Source organism: Myotis nattereri (genome assembly GCF_964212035.1).
Source record: "Myotis nattereri genome assembly, chromosome: 8".
NCBI classification, from domain to species: Eukaryota; Metazoa; Chordata; class Mammalia; order Chiroptera; family Vespertilionidae; genus Myotis; species Myotis nattereri.
The window spans coordinates 69,278,485-69,299,627 of NC_138083.1; the positions used below are offsets into that span (position 1 = coordinate 69,278,485).

At 54.0% G+C, this 21,143-nt stretch overlaps 2 protein-coding genes across 8 annotated transcripts in view; one reads left to right on the forward strand and one right to left on the reverse strand.

Annotated features, from left to right (window-relative positions):
- On the forward strand, positions 1–20,053 carry ZNF335 (zinc finger protein 335). Its single transcript, XM_081097865.1, has 27 exons — positions 1–82; positions 740–990; positions 2,321–2,561; positions 3,390–3,467; positions 3,713–4,018; positions 4,119–4,256; positions 5,359–5,505; positions 6,713–6,965; positions 7,048–7,225; positions 8,186–8,308; positions 9,855–9,971; positions 10,057–10,133; positions 10,219–10,379; positions 11,129–11,361; positions 12,251–12,344; positions 12,470–12,564; positions 15,040–15,299; positions 16,901–17,012; positions 17,093–17,458; positions 18,149–18,291; positions 18,371–18,525; positions 18,665–18,768; positions 18,861–18,938; positions 19,138–19,221; positions 19,307–19,372; positions 19,456–19,537; positions 19,622–20,053. The coding sequence occupies exons 2-27, from the start codon at positions 790–792 to the stop codon at positions 19,747–19,749; spliced, it is 4,020 nt and encodes a 1,339-aa protein (XP_080953991.1). The 5' UTR covers positions 1–82; positions 740–789; the 3' UTR covers positions 19,750–20,053.
- PCIF1 (phosphorylated CTD interacting factor 1) overlaps positions 19,951–21,143 on the reverse strand; it is an 11,873-nt gene continuing 10,680 nt past the window's right edge. For 4 of the 7 annotated variants that reach the window (XM_081097870.1, XM_081097869.1, XM_081097868.1 and 1 more), the window contains one exon: positions 19,951–21,138. In XM_081097870.1, coding sequence (XP_080953996.1) covers positions 20,907–21,138 — 232 coding nt within the window. In that variant the 3' untranslated portion in view covers positions 19,951–20,906. The remainder of the gene's footprint in view (positions 21,139–21,143) is intronic. The other 3 variants (XM_081097873.1, XM_081097872.1, XM_081097871.1) reach the window with 1 other exon arrangement.

Sequence of the window (21,143 nt, forward strand, 5' to 3'; positions counted from 1 at the left end):
GGGTCCCTCCGCAGCAGGCAAAATAAGATGGCGACCTCGTCGATGCCGGAGTCGGAGAGAAACGCGGCCACGGAAGTGTCAGGTGAGCGTCGGGTAGAGTCAGGCCACCCCACTGCACCCTGCCGTGAAGTGGACCCACACTGCGGGAATACCCGGCGGCAAGGTCCCGGCCGGCGGGGCTGTCCGAACAGGGCCCTGGGGTCCCAGGCCCTTTGGTCGCTCTCGCAGTTGCCTGAGCGGAAACCCGGCGCCGCCACAAGATGGCGTCGGGCCTGGAGCGCAGGCAGCGCCGGGGACAGCCCCGAGTCGCCAGGCCCCGGGACCGTAGCTGTCAGCCCCCTCCGCAAGGAAGTAGGGGAAGGGGGAGCGAGCCACTGACCAAGGGGGCCTGCGGGCTGTACCACCGACCCTGCACCCGGGGGAACTCGGAATGCCGAAGGGCGGAACCACTGAGCCCTGACGGGACCCTTAGAGCGACCCACACCGAGAGAATCGTGGAGGGGAGGAGAGAAGGGTTATCCCGCCATTGACCACCCTCCCGGGGATGGGGAAGGGCCCTGAGCTGGGAAGCAAGGCTTCTCGGTCCCGTTTTCCCGAAGCTTCCCTCTCTGCACACGAGAAAGACCCGCCCGGTCGGAGACTCAGTCTGTTCGTCAGCGCAATGGGCGCACGGGGGCCGCTGGGTGGGCCGTGGTTGCCGGCGGCAGTGACGGGGCCCACCTGTCACCTCTTCTCTCAGAGTGAAGGCCCCGGACCTCGCGCACCCTGGTCGGGCGGCCCCCCGAGCCCATGGAGGAAAACGAGGTGGAGAGCAGTAGTGACGCGGGCCCGGGGCCCGGCCGGCCCGAGGAGCCCTCTGAGAGCGGCTTGGGTGTGGGCACCTCGGAAGCCGTGTCCGCCGACAGCAGCGACGCCGCGGCAGCCCCGGGGCCGGCGGAGGCCGACGACTCGGAAGTGGGGCAGAGCTCGGACCGCGGCAGCCGCTCTCGGGTATGGGCCGTGCTGGCCGGCGTGGGTGGCGGCGGGGACCCGGGGCCGCCGAGCCTGGCAGCCGGGGGGGAGGCAGCCGGCGAGGCCGGCTTGTGAGGAGCATGTGGTTTTGGTGGACCGGGAGTCCCTAACGTGGGCTTGCTCGTTTCCACCGCAGACCTTGTAGAGCACATACCACTCTCCCACATCGTGCAGAAAAGCAATCCGGGGCACCGAGTGCTGGCAGAGTCAGGACCCAACTGGGGGCTGTGGTCTGACCCGCTGTCCTCGCTCTTTGGGAGACGGGTCTCCTGGTTCAAGTCTTGCCGCTGCCTCCTGTTTACGGAGCACCTCTTTGCGCCTCAGTCTGCCTGTCTGTAGAGCGGAGCAGGAATACCTGCTTCTGAGCGGGCTCTGTTTTGAGCTCCCGCCAGACATTCTCTTGGAAACACTTAGTAAGACCATTTCCTCCCGGCGCGGCCACTCCCCTAGCCCCCTCCCTAGTGTGATCTTCAGCCAGCTGCCCACTTTCTCGATCTCAGTTTTCTCACCTGTAAAATGGGAATGATGAATATACCTACCTCAATAGGGTTTTTGTAGGGATTAAATGAATTAACATTTGCAAAGCTATTAAAACAGTGCTTAGCACATGATAAACACTCAAGTATTAGCCATTACTGTTGTTATCTGCAAGACAGTGACCAATTTCAAGACATCACATTATAGAGGTGCACAACAATGGCCCCCCTTTGGGGTCCAGCGTTTCATGAATTCAGCAGAGATAGGCCCACCATGTGCCCAGCTTGGGTTGGATCCTGGTGATACAGCAGGAACAAGACAGATGTGGTCCCAGCCCTTACAGAGGGTACAGTCAGACCTGGGAGGTGTTAAACTACACAGTCAGTAGTGATGTGAGGTGGAGACACAGGCGACTGCAGCACTGAAGACGGAGAGGTCCTACCTTGGCCTTCAGGTCAGGGTCAGCTTCCAAGCGGAGGTGCCAGCTAAATGGCGGGGAGCAGGCTGGGTAGGATGTAGCTATGGTGTGATGCTAGGAAGCCTTTCAGGCAGTGGGAATAGCTTATTCAGAAGTGCCATGGAAATAGCTGTGCCTGGCTGTTGTGTGGGGTATGTGGGGCCCTTCATCTGACCAGAGCCAGGTGCCTGGGACTTGTTCTTGGGGAGCTCTGCCACCAGAGGGCTTCTCTCACTAGTACTCAGTGGGGCTGAGGGTGTGGGTAACTCTGCTCACCATGTCCTTGGGCCTAGGAGCTCTACCTAGCAGGCGGCAGCCTGCCCTGCCCCATCCCTGGCTCCTAAACGCCCTCTTTCCCTGTTTCCTATCCCCCAGGAGGAGGTATCTGAGAGCAGCTCAAGCACGGACCCTCTGCCCCATGGCTACCTCCCTGATTCATCTTCTGTGTCCCATGGGCCAGTGGCAGGGGTGACAGGTGGCCCCCAAACTCTGGTGCACTCCAGTGCACTCCCAGACCCCAACATGCTGGTGTCCGACTGCACGGCTTCTTCCTCAGACCTGGGCTCAGCCTTTGACAAGATCATCGAGTCCACCATCGGGCCAGACCTCATCCAGAGTAAGTTGGGGAGAGGGTGGCAGAGTCAGCCCGCTGGGGCTTCCCCGCAGAGTCCAGAAGAACCGTCTCTGCTTATCCCAGCTGCGCAGACGCGGGAAAATAACTCTCCCACTCTGAATGTGCCACAGTAACTCCTGCCTCATGGCGGTGAAATGGTGCGAGGATTTAATGAGGCAGCACGGTCAAGTTCTTCGCATAGTGTCTGGCGTGTAATAAGTGCTCCTTAAATACAGAAACAGTAACACCTAACTTTATACTGAGGTCTGTTCTAAACACTTCACATTCAGTAGCTCATTCATCTTCCCAGGAACCCCAAAACACAGGTGCTATTTTGATCCTTGCAGTATAGATGAGAAATCTGAGGAACAGAGGATATAAAATAATTTACCCACTGTCGCTAGCAACTGTTGGGCCATGAGCTCAGACGGTCTGATTCCAGAGCTCATGATTTCCCAAACGGTACCTGCTGTTAACGATGCATGTAAAGGAAAAGCCCTGGATGGTCTGGAAAGCCAGCCCCGAGGAACTGGGGCTGGAAGTGGGCCTTAACCTTGGGGTGGGTCAGAGAGGAAGGAGGGGGACTCCAGGTTTAGTGGTCAAAGGTGAGGCAGCTGGGATAACCATGGCATCTGTATGACTATAGGTCATCATGGCATACAAACCAGGCTTTCCAGTAGCCCTGCCCTGGGTGGATGGGGAGGGGGTAGGCATCTGAGGCTCAGAGGGATGATGCAGCTGGTGTGAGGTCACACAGGTGAGCCAGAATGAATGTGGGCAATGACAATTGTCATTGTCAGCTGGGAATTCCCTCCCCACATCTCTATCTAGGCTGCATAACTGTAACCAGTGCTGAGGATGGTGGGGCCGAGACCACACAGTACCTGATCCTGCAGGGACCAGATGATGGTAAGACGTCAGGCTCCAGACCCAGGAAGCCCTGCAGTGGGCTGGACTAGGAGAGGAAGGCTTAGCCACAAACTCACTGTGTGATCTGGCCAGTTCAGCCACTGCTCTTTGCCTCAGTTTCCCCAGTTACTCTTGTAGGGAGCTGGGTTCTAGGATCCCTGGGCCTGCCTGAGAGGGACAGCTGTAGCTCCTGGCCAGCCTGCCCCTCCATTTCCTTTCCCTCTGATTCCCTCACCAACCCCCAGGTGCCTCCATAGCATCACCAATGTCCAGTTCCACCCTAGTCCACAGCCTGGCAGCCATGGAGGCTCTGGCCGACGGCCCCACATCCACATCCACATGCCTGGAGCCATCTGAGGAGGCACGGGGTTCACCCAGCTCCCCAGCACAGCCTCCCCCTGCCTCTGGCACTGAGGAGCCAGATCTGCAGAGCCTGGAGGCCATGATGGAGGTGGTGGTAGTACAGCAGTTCAAGTGCAAGATGTGCCAGTACCGGAGTGGCACTAAGGCCACGCTGTTACGCCATATGCGGGAGCGGCACTTCCGTCCAGGTACGTTGATAGCAGCCTACCTGGCTGGGACTGCGTAGGGGGGGATGGGGTGCTGAGAGGCAGACATGGAAGCTTGTCTTACCTCTCCCCGACCCCCAAGCAGCAGCAGCAGCAGCAGCTGGTAAGAAGGGACGTCCACGGAAGTGGGGTACCTCGACCAAGACCCAAGAGGAAGAGGCACCAGAGGAGGAAGACGATGATGACATTGTAGATGCCGGTGCCATTGATGACCTAGAGGGTAGGCCACATGGCTCCCAGGTCTGCTACCTCCACCCCCATCAACAAATACTGGCTCCTCTGGCCTCATGGAGAGCCAGGAAAACACAATTGGCACAGACGCAGCCACAGGTGCTTCCGTATAAGACAGGAGTTGGGTGCTGGGATCAGAACCTGTGTGTGTAGTTGTGTAGGCTGTGCACTGAAAAAGCACCAACCACAACTAAGAGGGCCACATTTATCCAACAAATAGAATGCAAACCACATATGTGCTTTTCTTTTTTGTGGACATATTTTTTGGTTAATCTCCCCTGAGGATAGTTCTTCCATTGATTTTTAGAGAGAATCGGGGGAGAGGGGGAGAAGAAACATCAGTGTGAGAGAGATGGGCTGGGGAATGAACATGAACAGGCAACCAGCAATCAAAACAGGCTGACACTAACTGCTGAGCTACACTGGCCAGGGAGATATCTATATCTATATCTATCTATCTATCTATCTATCTATCTATATATATATATATATATGTATATATATTTTAGGTAAAAAAGGGTGGAATTAAGTTTAATTGTATATTTTATTTACCCAATATATCTAAAATATTATTTCAACATGCAATCATTATAAAATATTATTAGTTGTTTTACTTTTTTTTTTATACTGATTTTTAGAATCTAGTGTGTATTTTACACTATGTCTCAGTTTAGGCTAGGCACATTTCAGGGGCTCGATAGCCACATTCGGCCAATAGCATCTGCATTTTCATAGACTGTATCTTGCACAGTCATAGCGTTTATAGACTTGAATGTTTATTTCAACTATTTCTTAACAGTGTCTGTAAAGTGTCTTTAGGAAGTGGTGCCTTTTTCTAAATCATGTCAAAGTGCTGTATAAGCCAATGGTAGGTGTCAGGAAAGGTGCAGAGGAAGGACTGCAGGAGCCTGGAAAGGGATGTGCACAGTCAGCCATGGGGAGGGCTGTCTGGAGGAGGCATCACTGGTGGGCATGAAGGAGGAGTGGGCAGGGATGGGGAAATGGGCTTCTTTCCGGGGGAGCAGGGCAAGGGGTCAGAGCTGAAAGGGTGGGTCCAGCATGATGCCCACCTTCTCTCACTGTCCCCACAGAGGATAGTGACTATAATCCAGCAGAGGATGAGCCCCGTGGTCGACAGCTGCGGCCCCAGCGCCCCACTCCCAGCACACTGAGACCCCGAAGGAGGCCTGGCCGGCCCCGGAAGCTGCCTTGCCTGGAGCCCTCAGACCTCCCAGAGGGTGAGACTTGGCTGTGGAAGGGGCCTTGAGGGTGAGGCTGAGGGGTGACCTCTTTCCCTGCTTGCCTCTGTGGAGTCCTGGCGACAGTGTACTGTGCAGAGCAGCATGGCTCAAACCAGGGTGGCCGGCTGGCCTCCTGATAAAGGGGAAATCCCTCTGAGACCAGGCTTGAGAAACCCTGAGTTAAGAAAAGGTACCTCAGCTTTATGAAAAGACTGTTCGGTGGTACGTTGTCACAGAGCAGGAGGAGGTTGAGTCTTTATAGCTGAACTAATAAGATAAGTTTTAGGTATTATTATTGAAATAACAACAAAGTTGAGGCCTGAGACTGTCCAAGGAGCACAAGCTTAGAGCATCACAGCCTGGGGGACCTCATGGCCATTCATGCCAGCTCTGCCATTTACTGGCTGTGTGACCTGTAGCATGTTACTTCGCCTCTCGAATCCCCTTTTTGTAAATGCAGGTGACGGCACCTGTCTTAGGATTGCTTTGAGGCATAAATATACAGAAAAAGGCACATGGTAGCTGTCTCTGTACATGCAGTTTGGAAGAAATTGTTTTATTTTTTAGTCTCTTTTTAAAATAACTTTTTACTGAGATATATGTTTGGAAAAGCACAACTAAAGTGCATAACTCAGTGAATTTTCAAAGTGAACACACCTGTGTAACCTAGCACCCCAATTACGAAACAGAATGTTACCAGCATTGTCTGTATCATTTTCAATTTTTAAAACATTGTATTGAGCTATTGTTGATGTGTTTGAGTATATAACACTCCTGTCTGCCCTCCAGCCACCCTAGAGAAACCAATGTTAAAGGGCTGCTGTTGCTTCCCGGACTAGAATGTTCTCATGAGGTCACTAGATAAGCAATTACCATCTTCATTTGCCAAATGGGGAAAATGAGACACAGAGAGGGACTGGCTTTGCCTAAAGATACACAGCAAGTCAGTGACAGAGCTGAACCCAGCACGCAGGTCTCCTGACTGATAGGTCCCCGGGTCTCTGACTGCTGCCCTGACTGTCACACTTACGTCGTGCTGTGCTGCACTCTAACCACCTGCGGGCTGCATCTGTGCTGTGACCTGACATGCCCATTAGTGGATGGTGGCCGTGTGTGGGGAAATATTTGGCTGGCCTGTGTCACACCTGTCCACATCTGTCCTGGTGTGTTGTGGCTGATCGGTGATCTGGCATGTCTGTGGCAGGTATGGAAGGAGAGCCTCTAGTGAGTTCCCAGAGTGGACAGAGCCCTCCAGAGCCACAGGACCCCGAGGTACCCAGCTCCTCAGGCCCAGGACACCTGGTGGCCGTGGGCAAGGCCGATAGGGTTCCTGTGGAGCCCAGTGTGAGCCAGTCGGACGCAGAGAACGCAGCACCCACCTGCCAGGAGGAGCCCGACACCCCACCACGCCGACGTGGCCGACCCTCCAGGCGCTTCCTAGGCAAGAAATACCGCAAGTAAGGGGAACAGAGATGGGGTCAGGGACGCAGCCAGACAGCCCCAGCCCAGCCAGACCTCTCCTCAACACCCTCCTGGCAGGTATTATTACAAGTCACCCAAGCCGCTTCTGAGGCCCTTCCTGTGCCGCATCTGCGGCTCCCGCTTCCTGTCCCACGAGGACCTGCGCTTTCATGTAAACTCCCACGAGGCCGGAGACCCCCAGCTCTTCAAGTGCCTTCAGTGCAGCTATCGCTCACGCCGCTGGTCCTCACTCAAGGTGCGCTGCAGCTGGGAAGGGGAGTAGCTGGGAAGGGGAAGGGGAAGGCACAGGGCATGGGAGGAAAGGAGGCTGGATGAGAGAAGGAAAAAAGCCTGGTGGCACCAAGAGGGAGTGGAGGTAGAGGGCCTCCCCAGGCACCCTCTCCTGCTGTTTCACGGGGCACGTGTCTGGGCTGCCACGGGCGGTTTTGCAGATCACACACTGCCCAGCAGCATGGCATCTTCAGGTGTGCTATTTGTGTAGTGGACTTCCTAGATTTGCTTGTTCACCACCATTGCCAGCAGGTGGCAGTAAAGTTGGTTTTATTTAATTCAGTGTGTTAGGAAGTTTTCCAGCAGATGGCAGTAATGTGTCTCATGAGAGGGGCCCAGGCCTTGCAGGCCACTCATTTCATCTTGGGGCAGCCCGAGGAGGTCCCTGGTAGGTGTCAACAATCCCATTTTACTGACCAAGGAACCACAGCTTGGCTGGACCAAAGTGAGGCAGCAAGTTGGCCATCATTGGGGGTGGGGGGTCCTCAAGGAAAAATACCCAGAGCCCCTGTGCTCTCTGCACACAGTGCTTCCTCAGACAGGGACCTTTGACCTGGAAGTTTTCTCTGGAAACGCAACGGTGGGGGCAGGGGTGGCTATCCCATCTTGCAGTGGGGAGGGCATAGGCTATGGAGTTGTGCTGCCTGCGTTCAACTTCAAGTTCACAAGGTTACTGTGGGACCTCAGCAAGTCCTTCTCTCTGAGCCTGTTTCCTCCTCTATCAAGTGGTCAGCGGAACAGGGCCTGGTGCAGAGCAGGTCTGCTTGTTGGGGTGGGTCCCCAGCCCTCATAGGCCCCAGCGCTGGCAGCACTCCCTCTTTCTTAGAGCCTGCTCCCACAGCAATTCTAGAGCTGTGGGCACAGGTGAGGTGTGGCAGGAGGGGAATCTGAGCCCCAATCCACTATCCCTATGCCTCTCTCCCAGGAGCACATGTTCAACCATGTAGGCAGTAAGCCCTACAAATGTGATGAATGCAGCTACACCAGTGTCTACAGGAAAGACGTCATCCGGCATGCAGCCGTGCACAGCCGGGACCGGTCAGTGGATGTGGGTGGAATGGGGACAGGGTGGGAAAGTGGGAGCTCGGAATAACAGTGGTTCCAGTTAGTACCAGCTCAGGGCCAGGCCCAATCACAGCACATTATAGACAGTGGGAAGGCAAGGTGATTTATCCCTGATCACTTGGCTCAGACAGAGCAGGAGCAGGGCCTTGAGGTTCCTTATTTAGTCTCTTCCCTGCTACAAGCTTTAATTTCCCTTCTATAAAATGGAGACAGACATTGTTGAGGGGATCTAAAGATTTTAAGACTCCTGGTCAACACTCATCTTTCATGGTACTGAGAGAGCAGACTTAGGACAAGTACATGGTGAAACAAAAAACCTTAGGAGCCTAGTGATGGCTCGCTGAATTAAAATTAGATCTGCAGCTTCAGGAAGTTAGCTTCACAGGAAGGAGGACCAGTGAGCAGAGGTTGGATACAAGGATTCACTAGATGGATCTGTTAACAAAAATTAATTAAGAGATAATTTTATTGTGTATGATTTGCAAATCAGAGAACACAGTCCTCAGTATGAACCAAAGACTTGCAGGGTTCTTTAAAGGAGAAAAGTTGCCCTAACCTGTTTAGCTCAGCAGATAGAGCGTTGGCCTGCGGACTGAAAGGTCCTGGGTTCGATTCTGGTCAAGGGCACATGCTAGGGTTGCGGGCTCAATCCCCAATAGGGGACATGAAGGGGCAGCCAATCAATGAGTCTCATCATTGATGTTTCTATCTCTCTCTCCCTCTTCCTTCCTCTCTAAAATTAATAAAAATATATTTAAAAATAATTTAAAAAGTAAAATAAAAGGAGAAGGGATGCTAGTGAAACAAAATTATATACTTAGATTATTGGTTTTGTTTTTTCATATTGATATATATATAAATGTGTCAAATCAACAGTTTCCCCATCTTACATCATTCATTTTTTGATCAGTCATGGCAACTGGATTTTTCAACAGCGGCTGACTGGTCAGCAAGTGGGGCTGTGATGCAAAAATCCAACTGTTGGGCCACATATTATGTTGTAAAAGTTCTTACAAGTCCTCAGCTCTGAAACCATGTGTGTGGGAAAGCCAGCTCTCCAAGGTGCTTACAGGTTTTCTTAAGACAATAAAAAGGTGGGGAGTCCTGCGTCCAAATAAGGTTGGGGACACCAGGTCAGCCAGCTAGTACAATAGCCTTCTTTCCTGTGGGACGTCTCAGAACTTTAAAATGCAAATGTATTTTGTGACTGAGAGGAAGACTACACCTTTCCCAAATGTAGTGAAGCGCAGACCCTATTTACAGTACCCTGTTAGCATTTCCCCCAGCAGCTAAAAGAAAGGGTCTTGGGTGGATAGCGGGGACACTCAGGGCTGAGACTGGGTCTAGGCATATTGGGTGGGCTTGGAGAAGCGATGGTCTAACTCCTGTGCTTTCTTCTCCAGGAAGAAGAGGCCAGATCCCGTAAGTCTGGGGCCCTCTCCTGGGAAGGGAGCCTGCTACAGAGCTGCTGTGGGGGTGGGGCCAGGAAGCCAGATCTCACCATCTGGCCCCCTCTTGTCCCTCCTCAGACCCCGAAGCTGAGCTCCTTCCCCTGCCCCGTGTGTGGCCGTGTCTACCCCATGCAGAAGAGACTCACACAACACATGAAGACACACAGCACTGAGAAGCCCCACATGTGTGACAAGGTAGGTGGGGCCAAGGGCTGGGCAAGGGTGGGGGCAGGAGGCCTTCCTGGGTGATCCATCACCCAACTCAGCCCATCCCTTACAGTGTGGAAAGTCCTTTAAGAAGCGCTACACCTTCAAGATGCACCTTCTCACACATATCCAGGCTGTCGCCAACCGCAGGTATGTCCCTTGGGAGGCCTTTGGGGCTGGAGCAACCCCCACCCCCACCCCACTGCTAAGCTGCCCTTCCTTTGACCACCCCCAGATTCAAGTGTGAGTTCTGCGAGTTTGTTTGTGAGGACAAGAAGGCACTGCTGAACCACCAACTGTCCCATGTCAGCGACAAGCCCTTCAAATGCAGCTTTTGCCCCTATCGCACCTTCCGCGAGGACTTCCTGCTATCTCACGTGGCCGTCAAGCACACAGGTCAGGCCAGTCACCCCTCCCTGTCAGTGCTCACCTTGCCCTGGTCCCCAGTCAGACCTCTTCCTCCTCCTCCCCTGCAGCCACGTGAGCAGCTGGAACCCCTCCATTGTAAAAGGAATCCCCTTTGCGGGGGCCATTCTAACCTCAGCTCCAGTTCCAGCTCAGCCCACTGCTCTCAGGGTTGCCCTGGGCCGTCACTTTCCCTCTCTGAGTTTTTCTTAGCTGTGAAATGGGGGAATAGAACTACCGCTTGGTGGTTATAAAAGTGAGTTCCACTTGTTCCCTGAGCCCTGTCTGTGCTGGGCGCTGGGCTAGAAACGGGTCTTAGAGAGGCCCTGCCCTCAGGACATGAAACCACAAACAGCATCAGTCTATGCTTGCCCCGTGGAAGGTATACAACAGTTGGTTTTTATTCTCCTTGGTTCCCAGCCCTCTGGCAGGCACACTAGGGAAGATTAGAGAAAGGAAGTCAGGGGCTCCTTCACAAGATTTCTGTCTACCTGGAAGCTGGTGATACACAAGAGGAGTGTGTGATCATGTGACCTTGAAAGTAGGCACTGGCAGGAAGGCTTGAGTGCAGAGGGCGAACCAGGTTTGTTTCTGTCCTGGCTCACCACCATGGACAGCGCATGTGTTTGAGCTCAGGAAGGAATCGGGAATTGGAGAGGTCCTTGGGGTGGTGAAGATTTCTCTGGGAGGATGGGTAAAGGGGTGGGTAGGCACAAGCATTCCCCCACATGTGCCTACAGGGGCCAAGCCCTTTGCTTGTGAGTACTGCCACTTCAGCACACGGCACAAGAAGAATCTGCGCCTGCATGTACGGTGCCGGCATGCAAGCAGCTTCGAGGAGTGGGGGCGGCGCCACCCAGAGGAGCCCCCCTCCCGCCGTCGCCCATTCTTCTCTCTGCAGCAGATTGAGGAGCTGAAGCAGCAGCACAGTGTAGCCCCTGGACCAACCCCCAGCCCCCCAGGACCTCGCGAGGTAAGCTCAGCCAAGCAGACAACAGACAGAAAGGGCTTGGGGCCTTCACCAGGATGACAGTGTGATGTCACCTCTCCCAGCATCCTCATTGGCACAATGGGCGCAACAAAGTGATCCCTGCCTCTCTGGATTGTGATCAAGAGCAGCTGAGGCATAGACATGCCAACCCTAAGCTCAGAGTAGGGTGGCTTTCCAGTGCTGGTAATGGAGAGGGACAATATCAGCAGCTTAATTGTGGTGATAGTTTACTTTCTCGTATAAAGGAAGTCCAAAGATCACTCCAGGGCTGGTGTGGCGTCTCCATGGTCTGTCATCAGGGACCAAGCTCTCTGTATTTTTTTCACAGCCCTCTTAGGAAAACCCCTTCCATCTTTGTGGTTGCCTCATGCTTCATTAAAGCTGTAGGAGCTCCAGCCTTCCTAGCCACATCCTAGGCAAGAAGCAGGGGAAGGGATCGGGGAAGGGCAAAAAGGATGTCTGCCATCTAGCCACGTGTCTTCCTTGTGAACTTTACCAGAAACTCCTGTTCCGCCATGTGACCCACACTTTACCTAACAGTAAGAGAGGTTAAGAAATAATCCTGTAGCTGAGAATGTAGCCTCCCAAAGATGGACCATCACAATGTGCTGATAGAACACAGGCTCTGGAATCAGTCTTGTGTTCAAGTCCCAATTCTGCTACTCACTAGCTGTGAGATCATAAGCCAGATATTTCGCTTCTCTGAGCCTCAGTCAGTTCATCTGTAACATTGAGCTGTTAATTTAAAAGTAGTTGTGAAGATGAAACAAGCCAACATATATAAAATGCTCAATACAAAGGAGGTACTCGGTACATGGCACTGGAATCTGAGCTTCTCTCTCTCAGGATTGGCCATATCCCCACCCTGCAGGTTCCCCCAGAGGTAGCACCTTTCCAGTCACCTGAGACGCCCCCACTGCTCTGTTCTGACACCCTGGGTGGCGCCACCATCATCTACCAGCAAGGTGAGCTCTGAGGAAGGGTGGGAGCCTGGGTACTGGGCATGGGCAGGGCTCATGCTAGAAGATGGGGGGAGGGTGTGGGTGCCAGTTTTCCAGCCTTTTCTAAGTCTCAGGTCCCACCAACCCAGGAGCTGAGGAGTCAACTGCCATGGCCACACAGACAGCTTTGGATCTGCTGCTAAACATGAGTGCTCAGCGGGAGCTGGGGGGTGCCGCCCTGCAGGTGAGCCACCTGGGGACCTCCTCTTCACTAGACATTGGGAGGAGAGGAGAGTGATGAAGTAGACATGCCGCACCCGCAGGGAGCTCCCAGTTAGTGGGTGATACCCAGCGGGCACATGCACAGGAGGAGCAGCAGCTGTGCCAAGGAGGCTTCAGGAGCGCAGGAAGGTCAGAGGATCTCCCACGCCATTCTCCAGAGTCACGAGCAACCTCTGCAATGCTGAGCCGTGTTCACTGCTTCCATGCCTTCTGGGGTCCTGTTCTCCTAGCTCTGTGGCCACACTGTTGTGCCTGTGGGTCTGAACTAGCCTCCCTCCTAACCTAGTGCCCGCATTCATGACACCTCCTACAGCCTGAGGACTCCGGGGCCGTCTCCATCTCAGACCTCTGTCTTGTCCATGCACCTCAAGCCCACACTCTCCCGAGTTCATCATCTCCTCCCTCTTTCATCCGGCGGCTCAGGATCCCCTTTCCCCCATCTCCTCTCCCTCTGCACCGCCTCGCACTTCTACAGGCAGGGAGGAGTTTGTGTGCCTCCGTCTCCCAGCCTCTTGAAAAGATGTAGAGTATGTATTTGAGATGATAAATTTCAATAACTTGGAGCAATAACATGCTGCTAGGGGCTGGGAGACAGACAAAACTCCATGGAGGAGGGAGCCTGTTTGGGATTTAGCTTGAGGCATTTGGGGGTGTAGAGAAGTTTTACATTTTTATATAGTTAAGTGTATCAGTCTTTAATCGTTTTTGCCTTTAGTATTCATCCCTAGGAAGGCCTCCTTCACCCCAAGACTATATAAAATTCATTTGGACTTTCTTCTTAGGGTTTCATTTTTTCACTTAAATTTTCACTCCATTTCATTTTTGGTGTATGCAGAAAGGTCGGGAACTAACTTAATATTTTTTCCAAAAGTTGTCCAGTGCAGTATATCAAATAATTTTCCCCAGTGGTTGGAAATGTCCCCTTTATCATTCTCTAGATTCCCACACACACTCACCTGTCTGCTCTTCTCGTGCCAGTATAATGCATTTTTTAAATTACAAAACTATATGCTTGTACAAAAACAAAATGAACATTATGTTCTACAATAAGGTGAAAGTTCTTAACATTCCTCCCTTCCCACTGTTAGCAGGTTAATAAGCATTTCTCCAGTTTTGTCCATGTGCACAACAACAGACTTTTTGTTCCTTAAAAAATGAGATCACACTAGTCATCTCATCAACAACCTGTTTTCTTCACTCAGCAGTGTGGGGGGCTCAGCCTGACAGGCACATACAGGTCTCCATCTCCACATCACGTCTCCACATCCTCCCATCAGACGGGTGTCCGAACATTTACCTCGTCATTCCTTTATTGGTTGGGTTGTTTACAGTTTTTCATTAACTCAAGGCAGTGCTTTAGTGCACATACATTTTCAGGTGCTCATAACCTTTTATTAAAAAAAAAATAACAAAAAACCTCCTAAAAGTAGAATTGGTGGGTCTGAAGGTATAAAGCCTCACAAAAAGATATGCCAATTTATATGACCACCCCTAGAGCATGTTTCTCTCCGCTCCTGCCAGCCCTGGGCATCATCAGGCTTTATAAATTCCTTCAGTGTAATAGAAGTGTACTTCATGGTCATAATTTATAATTTTGCGATCATAAATGAGATTGAACTTCTGTATGTTCATAGACCATTTTATTTCTTCTCTGACTTGTGGGTGTCCTGTATCAATTTTTAAATTAAATTGTTAGTCTTTTTTATTTTCCCTTTGCAAGAGCTCTGTATATAAAGGAAGTCCACCTTTTATCTCTCATATGAATTGTTAAATCCCAATCACACACCAATTTCTTTGTTTCCTGATTTCATTTTATGATTTGTTTTGTTGTAGCTTGTAGCATATTTCTGTCATAAATAGAAAAATCTCCCTACCCGAGGATTATAAAATTATCCACATTTTTTCTTCACATATTTAGAGTTTTATTATTATATTTAGTCTTTAATCCATTTGAAGCAGACTTTGGAGTGAGATCTAAGATCGCACTCTGACTTTATTTTTTTTTCTTAAAGTGGTTTGCCACTTGTCCCTCTACCCCAAGATTTCTCAACCTTGGCACTTTGGGCCAGATGATTCTTTGTTGTGGGGCCATCCTGTGCATCCTGGCATGTTTAGCAGCATCCCTGCCCTCTACCTGCTGGATTCCTGTTGCACCCCGCCTGCCCCCAATTGTGACAACCAAAGAATGTCTCCAGACATTGCCAATGCCCCTGGGGGGCAGTATTGCTCTACCCTGTTCTTAAGTGTAATTCCAGTAGCGGGGTGGGATCTGGAAAGGCAGGCTGTGTTTCGGTAGGAACACAAAGTTGGGGTTGTGCAAATGAGTGCTAGCAGCACTGGGTCTGCCCAGAGCCTGGGTGAGCTTTGAGATAGAAAAGAGCCTTGAACACTAGCTTCTTTGGCACAGACCTGCTCAGAATGCATTGTGCCGTTGCAGGTGGCCGTGGTGAAGTCAGAGGATGCGGAAGCACGGTTAGCATCCCCTGGTGGGCAGCCCTCCTCAGCAAGTGCAGCTCCACAAGTGGTAACCCTCCACGTCGCAGAGCCGGGGGGCGGTGTAGCTGCTGAGAGCCAGCTAGGTCCCTCTGACCTACAGCAGATCACCCTGGCACCCAGTCCGTTCGGTGGGGCTGGGTACAGTGTCATCACAGCACCCCCTATGGAAGAGGGGACATCAGCTCCTGGCACACCCTACAGGTAAGGCCTGCCACCTGTAAGGTCCCCTTCAGCCAGTTGTAGTCATGCTACAGGGAGTCAAGGGGTCCCTGCCCATTCACGCCTAGGCAGGAGGTAAAAATCCTAATCTGTATATATAAAAAGCCAGCGATCAGAATGCTGTAACTACCAGAACAACCGGTTGCTATGACCACCGGTCACTATGATGCCCACTGTGGCCAGTGTACCAGCCTGATCATGGGTGGGGCTGGCAGCCAACCTCCCGCAGCCCCTCCCCCCAGCCAGCCCCACCCACAATGAGGCCCCCACTCTGATCAGGGGCAGGGACGGCCAGCCAACCGCCTGCGGCCCCTCTCTCCAGCTGGCCCCACCCGATTGCCCCCTCCCCCACCACCACCAATCGGGGTTGGGGCTGGCCAACCAACCAACCACGCCCCCCCCCAGCTGCTGGCCCTTGATCAGCCCCCACCACCCCTATCAGCCTGTGGCCCCTCCCCCAGGCTAGCCCCGCCCTGATTGTCCCCCCCACACCAATTGGGGGTGAGGCCAGACAGCCCGTAGCCCCTTTCCATGGCCAGCCCCGCCCCCAATTGGTTGCCCCACCCCAATCAGGGGCGGGGCCCATTGGCCAATTGCCCATGGCCCCTCCCCCCTGGCCAGCCCAGCCTTGATTGGGCACTGATCAGGGTGGGTGGGCCAGCCGGCCAACCTCCCACTATCGCCCGCCCGATCCACCCCAATCGTTGGCCGGACCCCACCCATGCACAAATTCGTGCACTGGGCCTCTAGTGCATACATAAAGTGATTGGACCATAGGGGAGTCATATCTTTCTCAGGAGGTCAGAAGTGATCTTTTGACTGCTTAGATGTTCCAGGCACTTGAAATTCGTGAACTCACCTATACACCATTCCTGTGAGATCCACATTTCCCTCATTTTACAATGAGGAAACAGGCTAAGGAGGTTTAACTCTCCCAAGGTCAGCCACATAGGTGAGGATTTTAGCCCTGCTCCCTTTGGTTCCAAAGTCCTTGTGCTCTTTGTTCTGAATGATTCCTGAAGGTATTTTCCAGTTCTGACCTTTGGAATGAACTCAGGCCCCTTGCTGGCATTGGAGGCCTGGCATCTGCTCTTGGCTTCCTCCACATTGAACGAATTGGGGGCAGAAATATTTATATCTCATGTGTTGACCAAACCCCTGGGCAGTCTGAGGAAGCCCTGGATCCAAGCACCAAACTGTGTAGTTGGGATGGGAATCTGGATGGCTAGGCCTGCACCTGGGCAGTTGTCTCAGCATCTGCCCTCTACTCTTGGGCTGTGGGTCCCTGTCAGCCCCGCCTCTCCAACTGGCCCAGATTTAGGCTGGAACCCTCAGGCTATCCACCCCCCACTTCCCCCCATGCCCATCAAGGGGCAGGATTACCAGTGGTGAGCAAGACAGTACTCCGCACACGGCATGAATGACAGAAGAGACAGTAGAGGTTCGGCTGGCAAAGGGCGGAGCCAGGATTTAATCCAGAGGTCCATCTGTGGTGCAATCAACCCCTTGGTTGATGACATTGTTGGGGCCCTCTATCCCCTCCTAGTACCCTGACTCACCGCTCCCCTCCTCTCTGCCCACAGTGAGGAGCCCCCAGGGGAGGCAGCCCAGGCTGTGGTTGTGAGTGACACCCTGAAAGAAGCTGGCACCCACTACATCATGGCAGCCGATGGGACCCAACTGCATCACATCGAGGTGAGGCTGGGTAGCTCACCACGTCCCATTTCCTTTCCCATCTCTCCCTCTCTCAGTGCCTCATGCTCCCGTCTCCACAGCTGACTGCAGATGGCTCCATCTCCTTCCCAAGTTCTGATGCTCTGGCCTCTGGAGCCAAGTGGCCTCTGCTGCAGTGTGGGGGGCCACCCAGAGACGGCCCTGAGCCCTCATCTCCAGCCAGAGCCCACCCGGTGGAAGATCCCCAGGGCTCTGCCTCCCCACCTCCTACAACTAGTAAAGCCCTGGGCCTGGTAGTGCCCCCGTCCCCACCATCTGCAGCGTCAAAGAAGTTTTCCTGCAAGATCTGTGCCGAGGCCTTCTATGGCCGAGCTGAGATGGAGAGTCACAAACGGGCCCATGCCGGGCCGAGTGCCTTCAAGTGCCCAGACTGCCCTTTCAGCGCCCGCCAATGGCCTGAGGTCCGGGTAGGTGCTGCTCCCTGTGCCTCTGTTGTCACAAACCTTGACTGAGCACCCCCTCGAGCCAGCCCTCTCTAGTCAGAGATAACTCGGCAAGTTTCTCAGGCTGCTCAGTCTGGGGGGAGACCAGACATGACTGATGCCTGACAGTGTCCCCAGAGTGAACGATGCACGTGTCTTGGGGACTTGGGATGCTAGATGTCATGGAGGAGGTGTGCCCGCATGCGTCATGCTTAGGGAAATTCGAGTCATTTAGAATACGGAGGGTTGAGTTCAAGGGATGTTCTGGGGCAGGTTCATGATCCAGTTTGGGGGCCTCCCTCCCAAAAATTCCTTCACCCAAGGATTTCGTTTTCAGATCCAACCATAACACTGAATCCTCACACTACCTCAGTGAGGGGAGCAGGGCCCAGGGCCCTAGAACGTCAGGGCTGGGAGAGATGGCCAGAGGTCCCTTCGTCCGTACCTGTACACTTAAGGATAAGCTGAGTCTGAGAGCAGGGACAGGATTTTCACAGTGACCTAATGACAGAGCCTCTGGCTTTCCCCAGTTACATAGCACCAAATCTCGGTCTGGTTTGTACTCTTTATCCAGTTCCTCCCAGATCCACCTCAGAGGATAGGTTCCCTGACTGCTATCGGTGGAAGCTGTCTGTCCGGACCTAGCTCATGCCCCCTACTCTGCCCCTTCCGCAGGCCCACATGGTGCAGCACTCAAGCCTGCGGCCCCACCAGTGCAGCCAGTGCAGCTTTGCCTCCAAAAACAAGAAGGACCTGCGGCGGCACATGCTGACCCACACCAACGAGAAGCCTTTTTCATGCCACCTCTGCGGGCAGCGGTGAGGCTGGGTATAGATAGGCTGGGGCTGCTGGGCATGCATGGTAGGGCCACCCCTGAGCCTTCGTCCTTCCCTGCAGTTTTAACCGGAACGGGCACCTCAAGTTCCACATCCAGCGGCTACATAGTCCTGATGGGAGAAAGGCAGGGACCCCTACTGCCCGGGCCCCAGCTGGGACCCCCACCCAGACCATCATCCTGAACAGTGATGACGAGACACTGGCCACACTGCACAGTGAGCTGCCCCAGGGGACCCAGGGTAGACCAGGGACTTGAGCCACTGCCCTAGAAAGCACCCTTGAGCCATGGTGGGGCCAGGGCATTTCAGACTTCCCTGGAGCCCCTGAGTGGAACATCCTCCCCTCTCTGCCCAGCCGCCTTCCAGTCCAGTCATGGGGTCCTGGGCCCAGAGCAGCTACAGCAGGCACTGGGCCAGGAACACATCATCGTGGCCCAGGAGCAGACAGTGACCAATCAGGTGAGAGCCTGCACTGGGGGCCCTGCCTGCAGGTCAAGGGAAGGGGTGGGGCACATGGAGAGCTGAGGCTAGAGCTGGCTTGGCTGTGGCAGGAGGAAGCCACTTACATACAAGAGATCACCACAGCAGATGGCCAGACGGTACAGCATCTAGTGACCTCCGACAACCAGGTGAGCTACTGCTGAACACCTCAGCTGTGAGTGCCCCTCTGCCAGACCCCACATTGGGGAGAAGCAACACTTTCCAAACCACCCTTCCCAGGATGAGTGCTTGCAACGGCCAGTGGTGTCCTTGGCCCCCCTGCTGTACCATCCTCACTAAGCTCTTGATGAGCAGGGCCCTAGCACCTGCCTCCTCTCCACCTTTCAGGTACAATACATCATTTCTCAGGACGGAGTTCAGCACCTGCTCCCTCAGGAATATGTTGTGGTCCCAGAGGGTCATCACATCCAGGTAGGCCAGGCCTAGGGTGAGAGTGGGATGTGAGGAGGATGGACAACCTCCTTCTAGGATCACCAGGTTGGCTTCCTCTCTCCAGGTACAGGAGGGCCAGATCACACACATCCAGTACGAACAAGGAGCTCCATTCCTTCAGGAGTCCCAGGTAGGGCCCTTGGGGAACCAGGTGAAGCTGGGGCATGGGTAGGGCTCTTCCAAGGCCACGTCTCATTGGCTTCTCCCCTCCAGATCCAGTATGTGCCTGTGTCCCCAAGCCAGCAGCTCGTCACACAGGCCCAGCTGGAGGCTGCAGCACACTCAGCTGTCACAGGTATGGTGCTGGACCCTGAAGACCATGGGGCCCGGGCCTAGCTTCTGGGGCCTCAGCTCACCATCCTTTCCCCTCCCCTGGCAGCGGTGGCTGATGCTGCCATGGCCCAAGCCCAGGGCCTGTTTGGCACAGAGGAGACAGTGCCCGAACACATCCAACAGCTGCAACACCAGGGCATCGAGTACGACGTCATCACCCTGACCGATGACTAAGCCCCAGGGGCACAACACAGACCATGGATATTGGGGCTAGCCCTGTTGGGGGTGGAGGGAATTCACCAGGACTCACCTCCCTGCTCCACCTAGGATCTCCAGATACTGAGCAGCCAGCATCCTGTCACTCCAAGGGAGCCAGACCTGTGCTATGGGGGTTGGGGTGGGGCAGCTATAGGCACCAGCCAGGACATGCTGGTTGCCCCAGCCTGCAGGCAGGCTTTGGAAAAGAAATTTATTTTTGTTTGGATGGACCCACTGGCCTTACTCTCAATAAAGGGACCAGAGTCCAGCCCTAGCTGGCTCACTTTGTCCACTTGCTGCTACAGCCTGAAGCAGGCAAGAACTTGGGGAGAAGGAAAGGTGGAGCCTGTTACAGCCACAAGTGGGGACTGAGGTGGAGGCAGCCTAGCCTGCAGTGCGTCCAGCCTGGCCTCTGTAAGTACAGTGGCCCCACACAGCCCGTGAGGGCCCCCAGCTTCTCCCCCTGGGCCCCCGAGGAGCAGCCTGTGATGGCTCTGAGCTATGTTTCCTCCAGAACCTTGACTTGAGTGTAAAACACACCTGGCTGCCCACATACTGTGGTGGTTCCAAGGCCAGCAGAGGTCTAACTTTCTACCTGGGCATAGCTGCCAACCCTCAGCTCCCCACATAGATTAGCACAGGCTCAATTCTGGGAGTAGGGACTTACCAGATAGATGGTGCAGGGCTCTGGACTCCAGACCTGCTGGGCACGGGCTGAGGCCACCAGGGCCCCAGTTGTGGGGACAGCAGGGTGAGGAGGTAAGACACTGGAGCCCTGGGGTGGGGTGTTAAGGCCCAGGGGTCATGAGGTGAACCTGGACGTACAGAGGTGTGATCCCAGAAGGCTCCAGGTTCCTCAGCTTTCTCTGCCCTCAAAACCCTCACTCGTTCTTACCGGAGGGTTTCTGTATTTACTTTTACAAATGAAACAAGGTGGCACAGAAGGTGGGGAGAGGTATGGGGCCTATTTACAGGGGACTTGGAGTTTGAGGTGGGAAGTTGGGGCGGGGGGGGGAAGGGTGCAGGGAGGGGGAGCCTTGGCAGAGCCATAATCTTCCTATGTCATTGGCAGCTCAAGAGCCAAGTCCCAGTCCATACTAGCACCCTGGGGCTCCTCCTCCCCGCAAGATGTGTTAGGTGGGGTGGGACTCGCGGCTAGGGCCCTGCTCTCGGCCTGAGTCCCGGTCCTTAGCCTCCGAGGAGGATGAGGAGGACGAGCTGGAGCCATGGCTGCGGCCTGACTGCCGGTAGGCGGTGCTCAGCTCCTGCAGCTTCTCGGCAGTTGGCCCCCACTTGGCAAAGCCAGGGTCGTTCTGCAGGAAGAGCACGGCTGTGTTGTGGACCACCTTGTAGTGCATTTCTTCCCTGTG

Excerpts from the sequence above, each read along its gene's own strand:
- ZNF335 (XM_081097865.1), top strand. The coding sequence starts at position 790 with ATGGAGGAAAACGAGGTGGAGAGCAGTAGTGACGCGGGCCCGGGGCCC. Across the intron at positions 10,134-10,218 it reads CAGGCTGTCGCCAACCGCAG|ATTCAAGTGTGAGTTCTGCG; the intron begins GTATGTCCCTTG and ends GACCACCCCCAG. Across the intron at positions 19,373-19,455 it reads CATTCCTTCAGGAGTCCCAG|ATCCAGTATGTGCCTGTGTC; the intron begins GTAGGGCCCTTG and ends TCTCCCCTCCAG.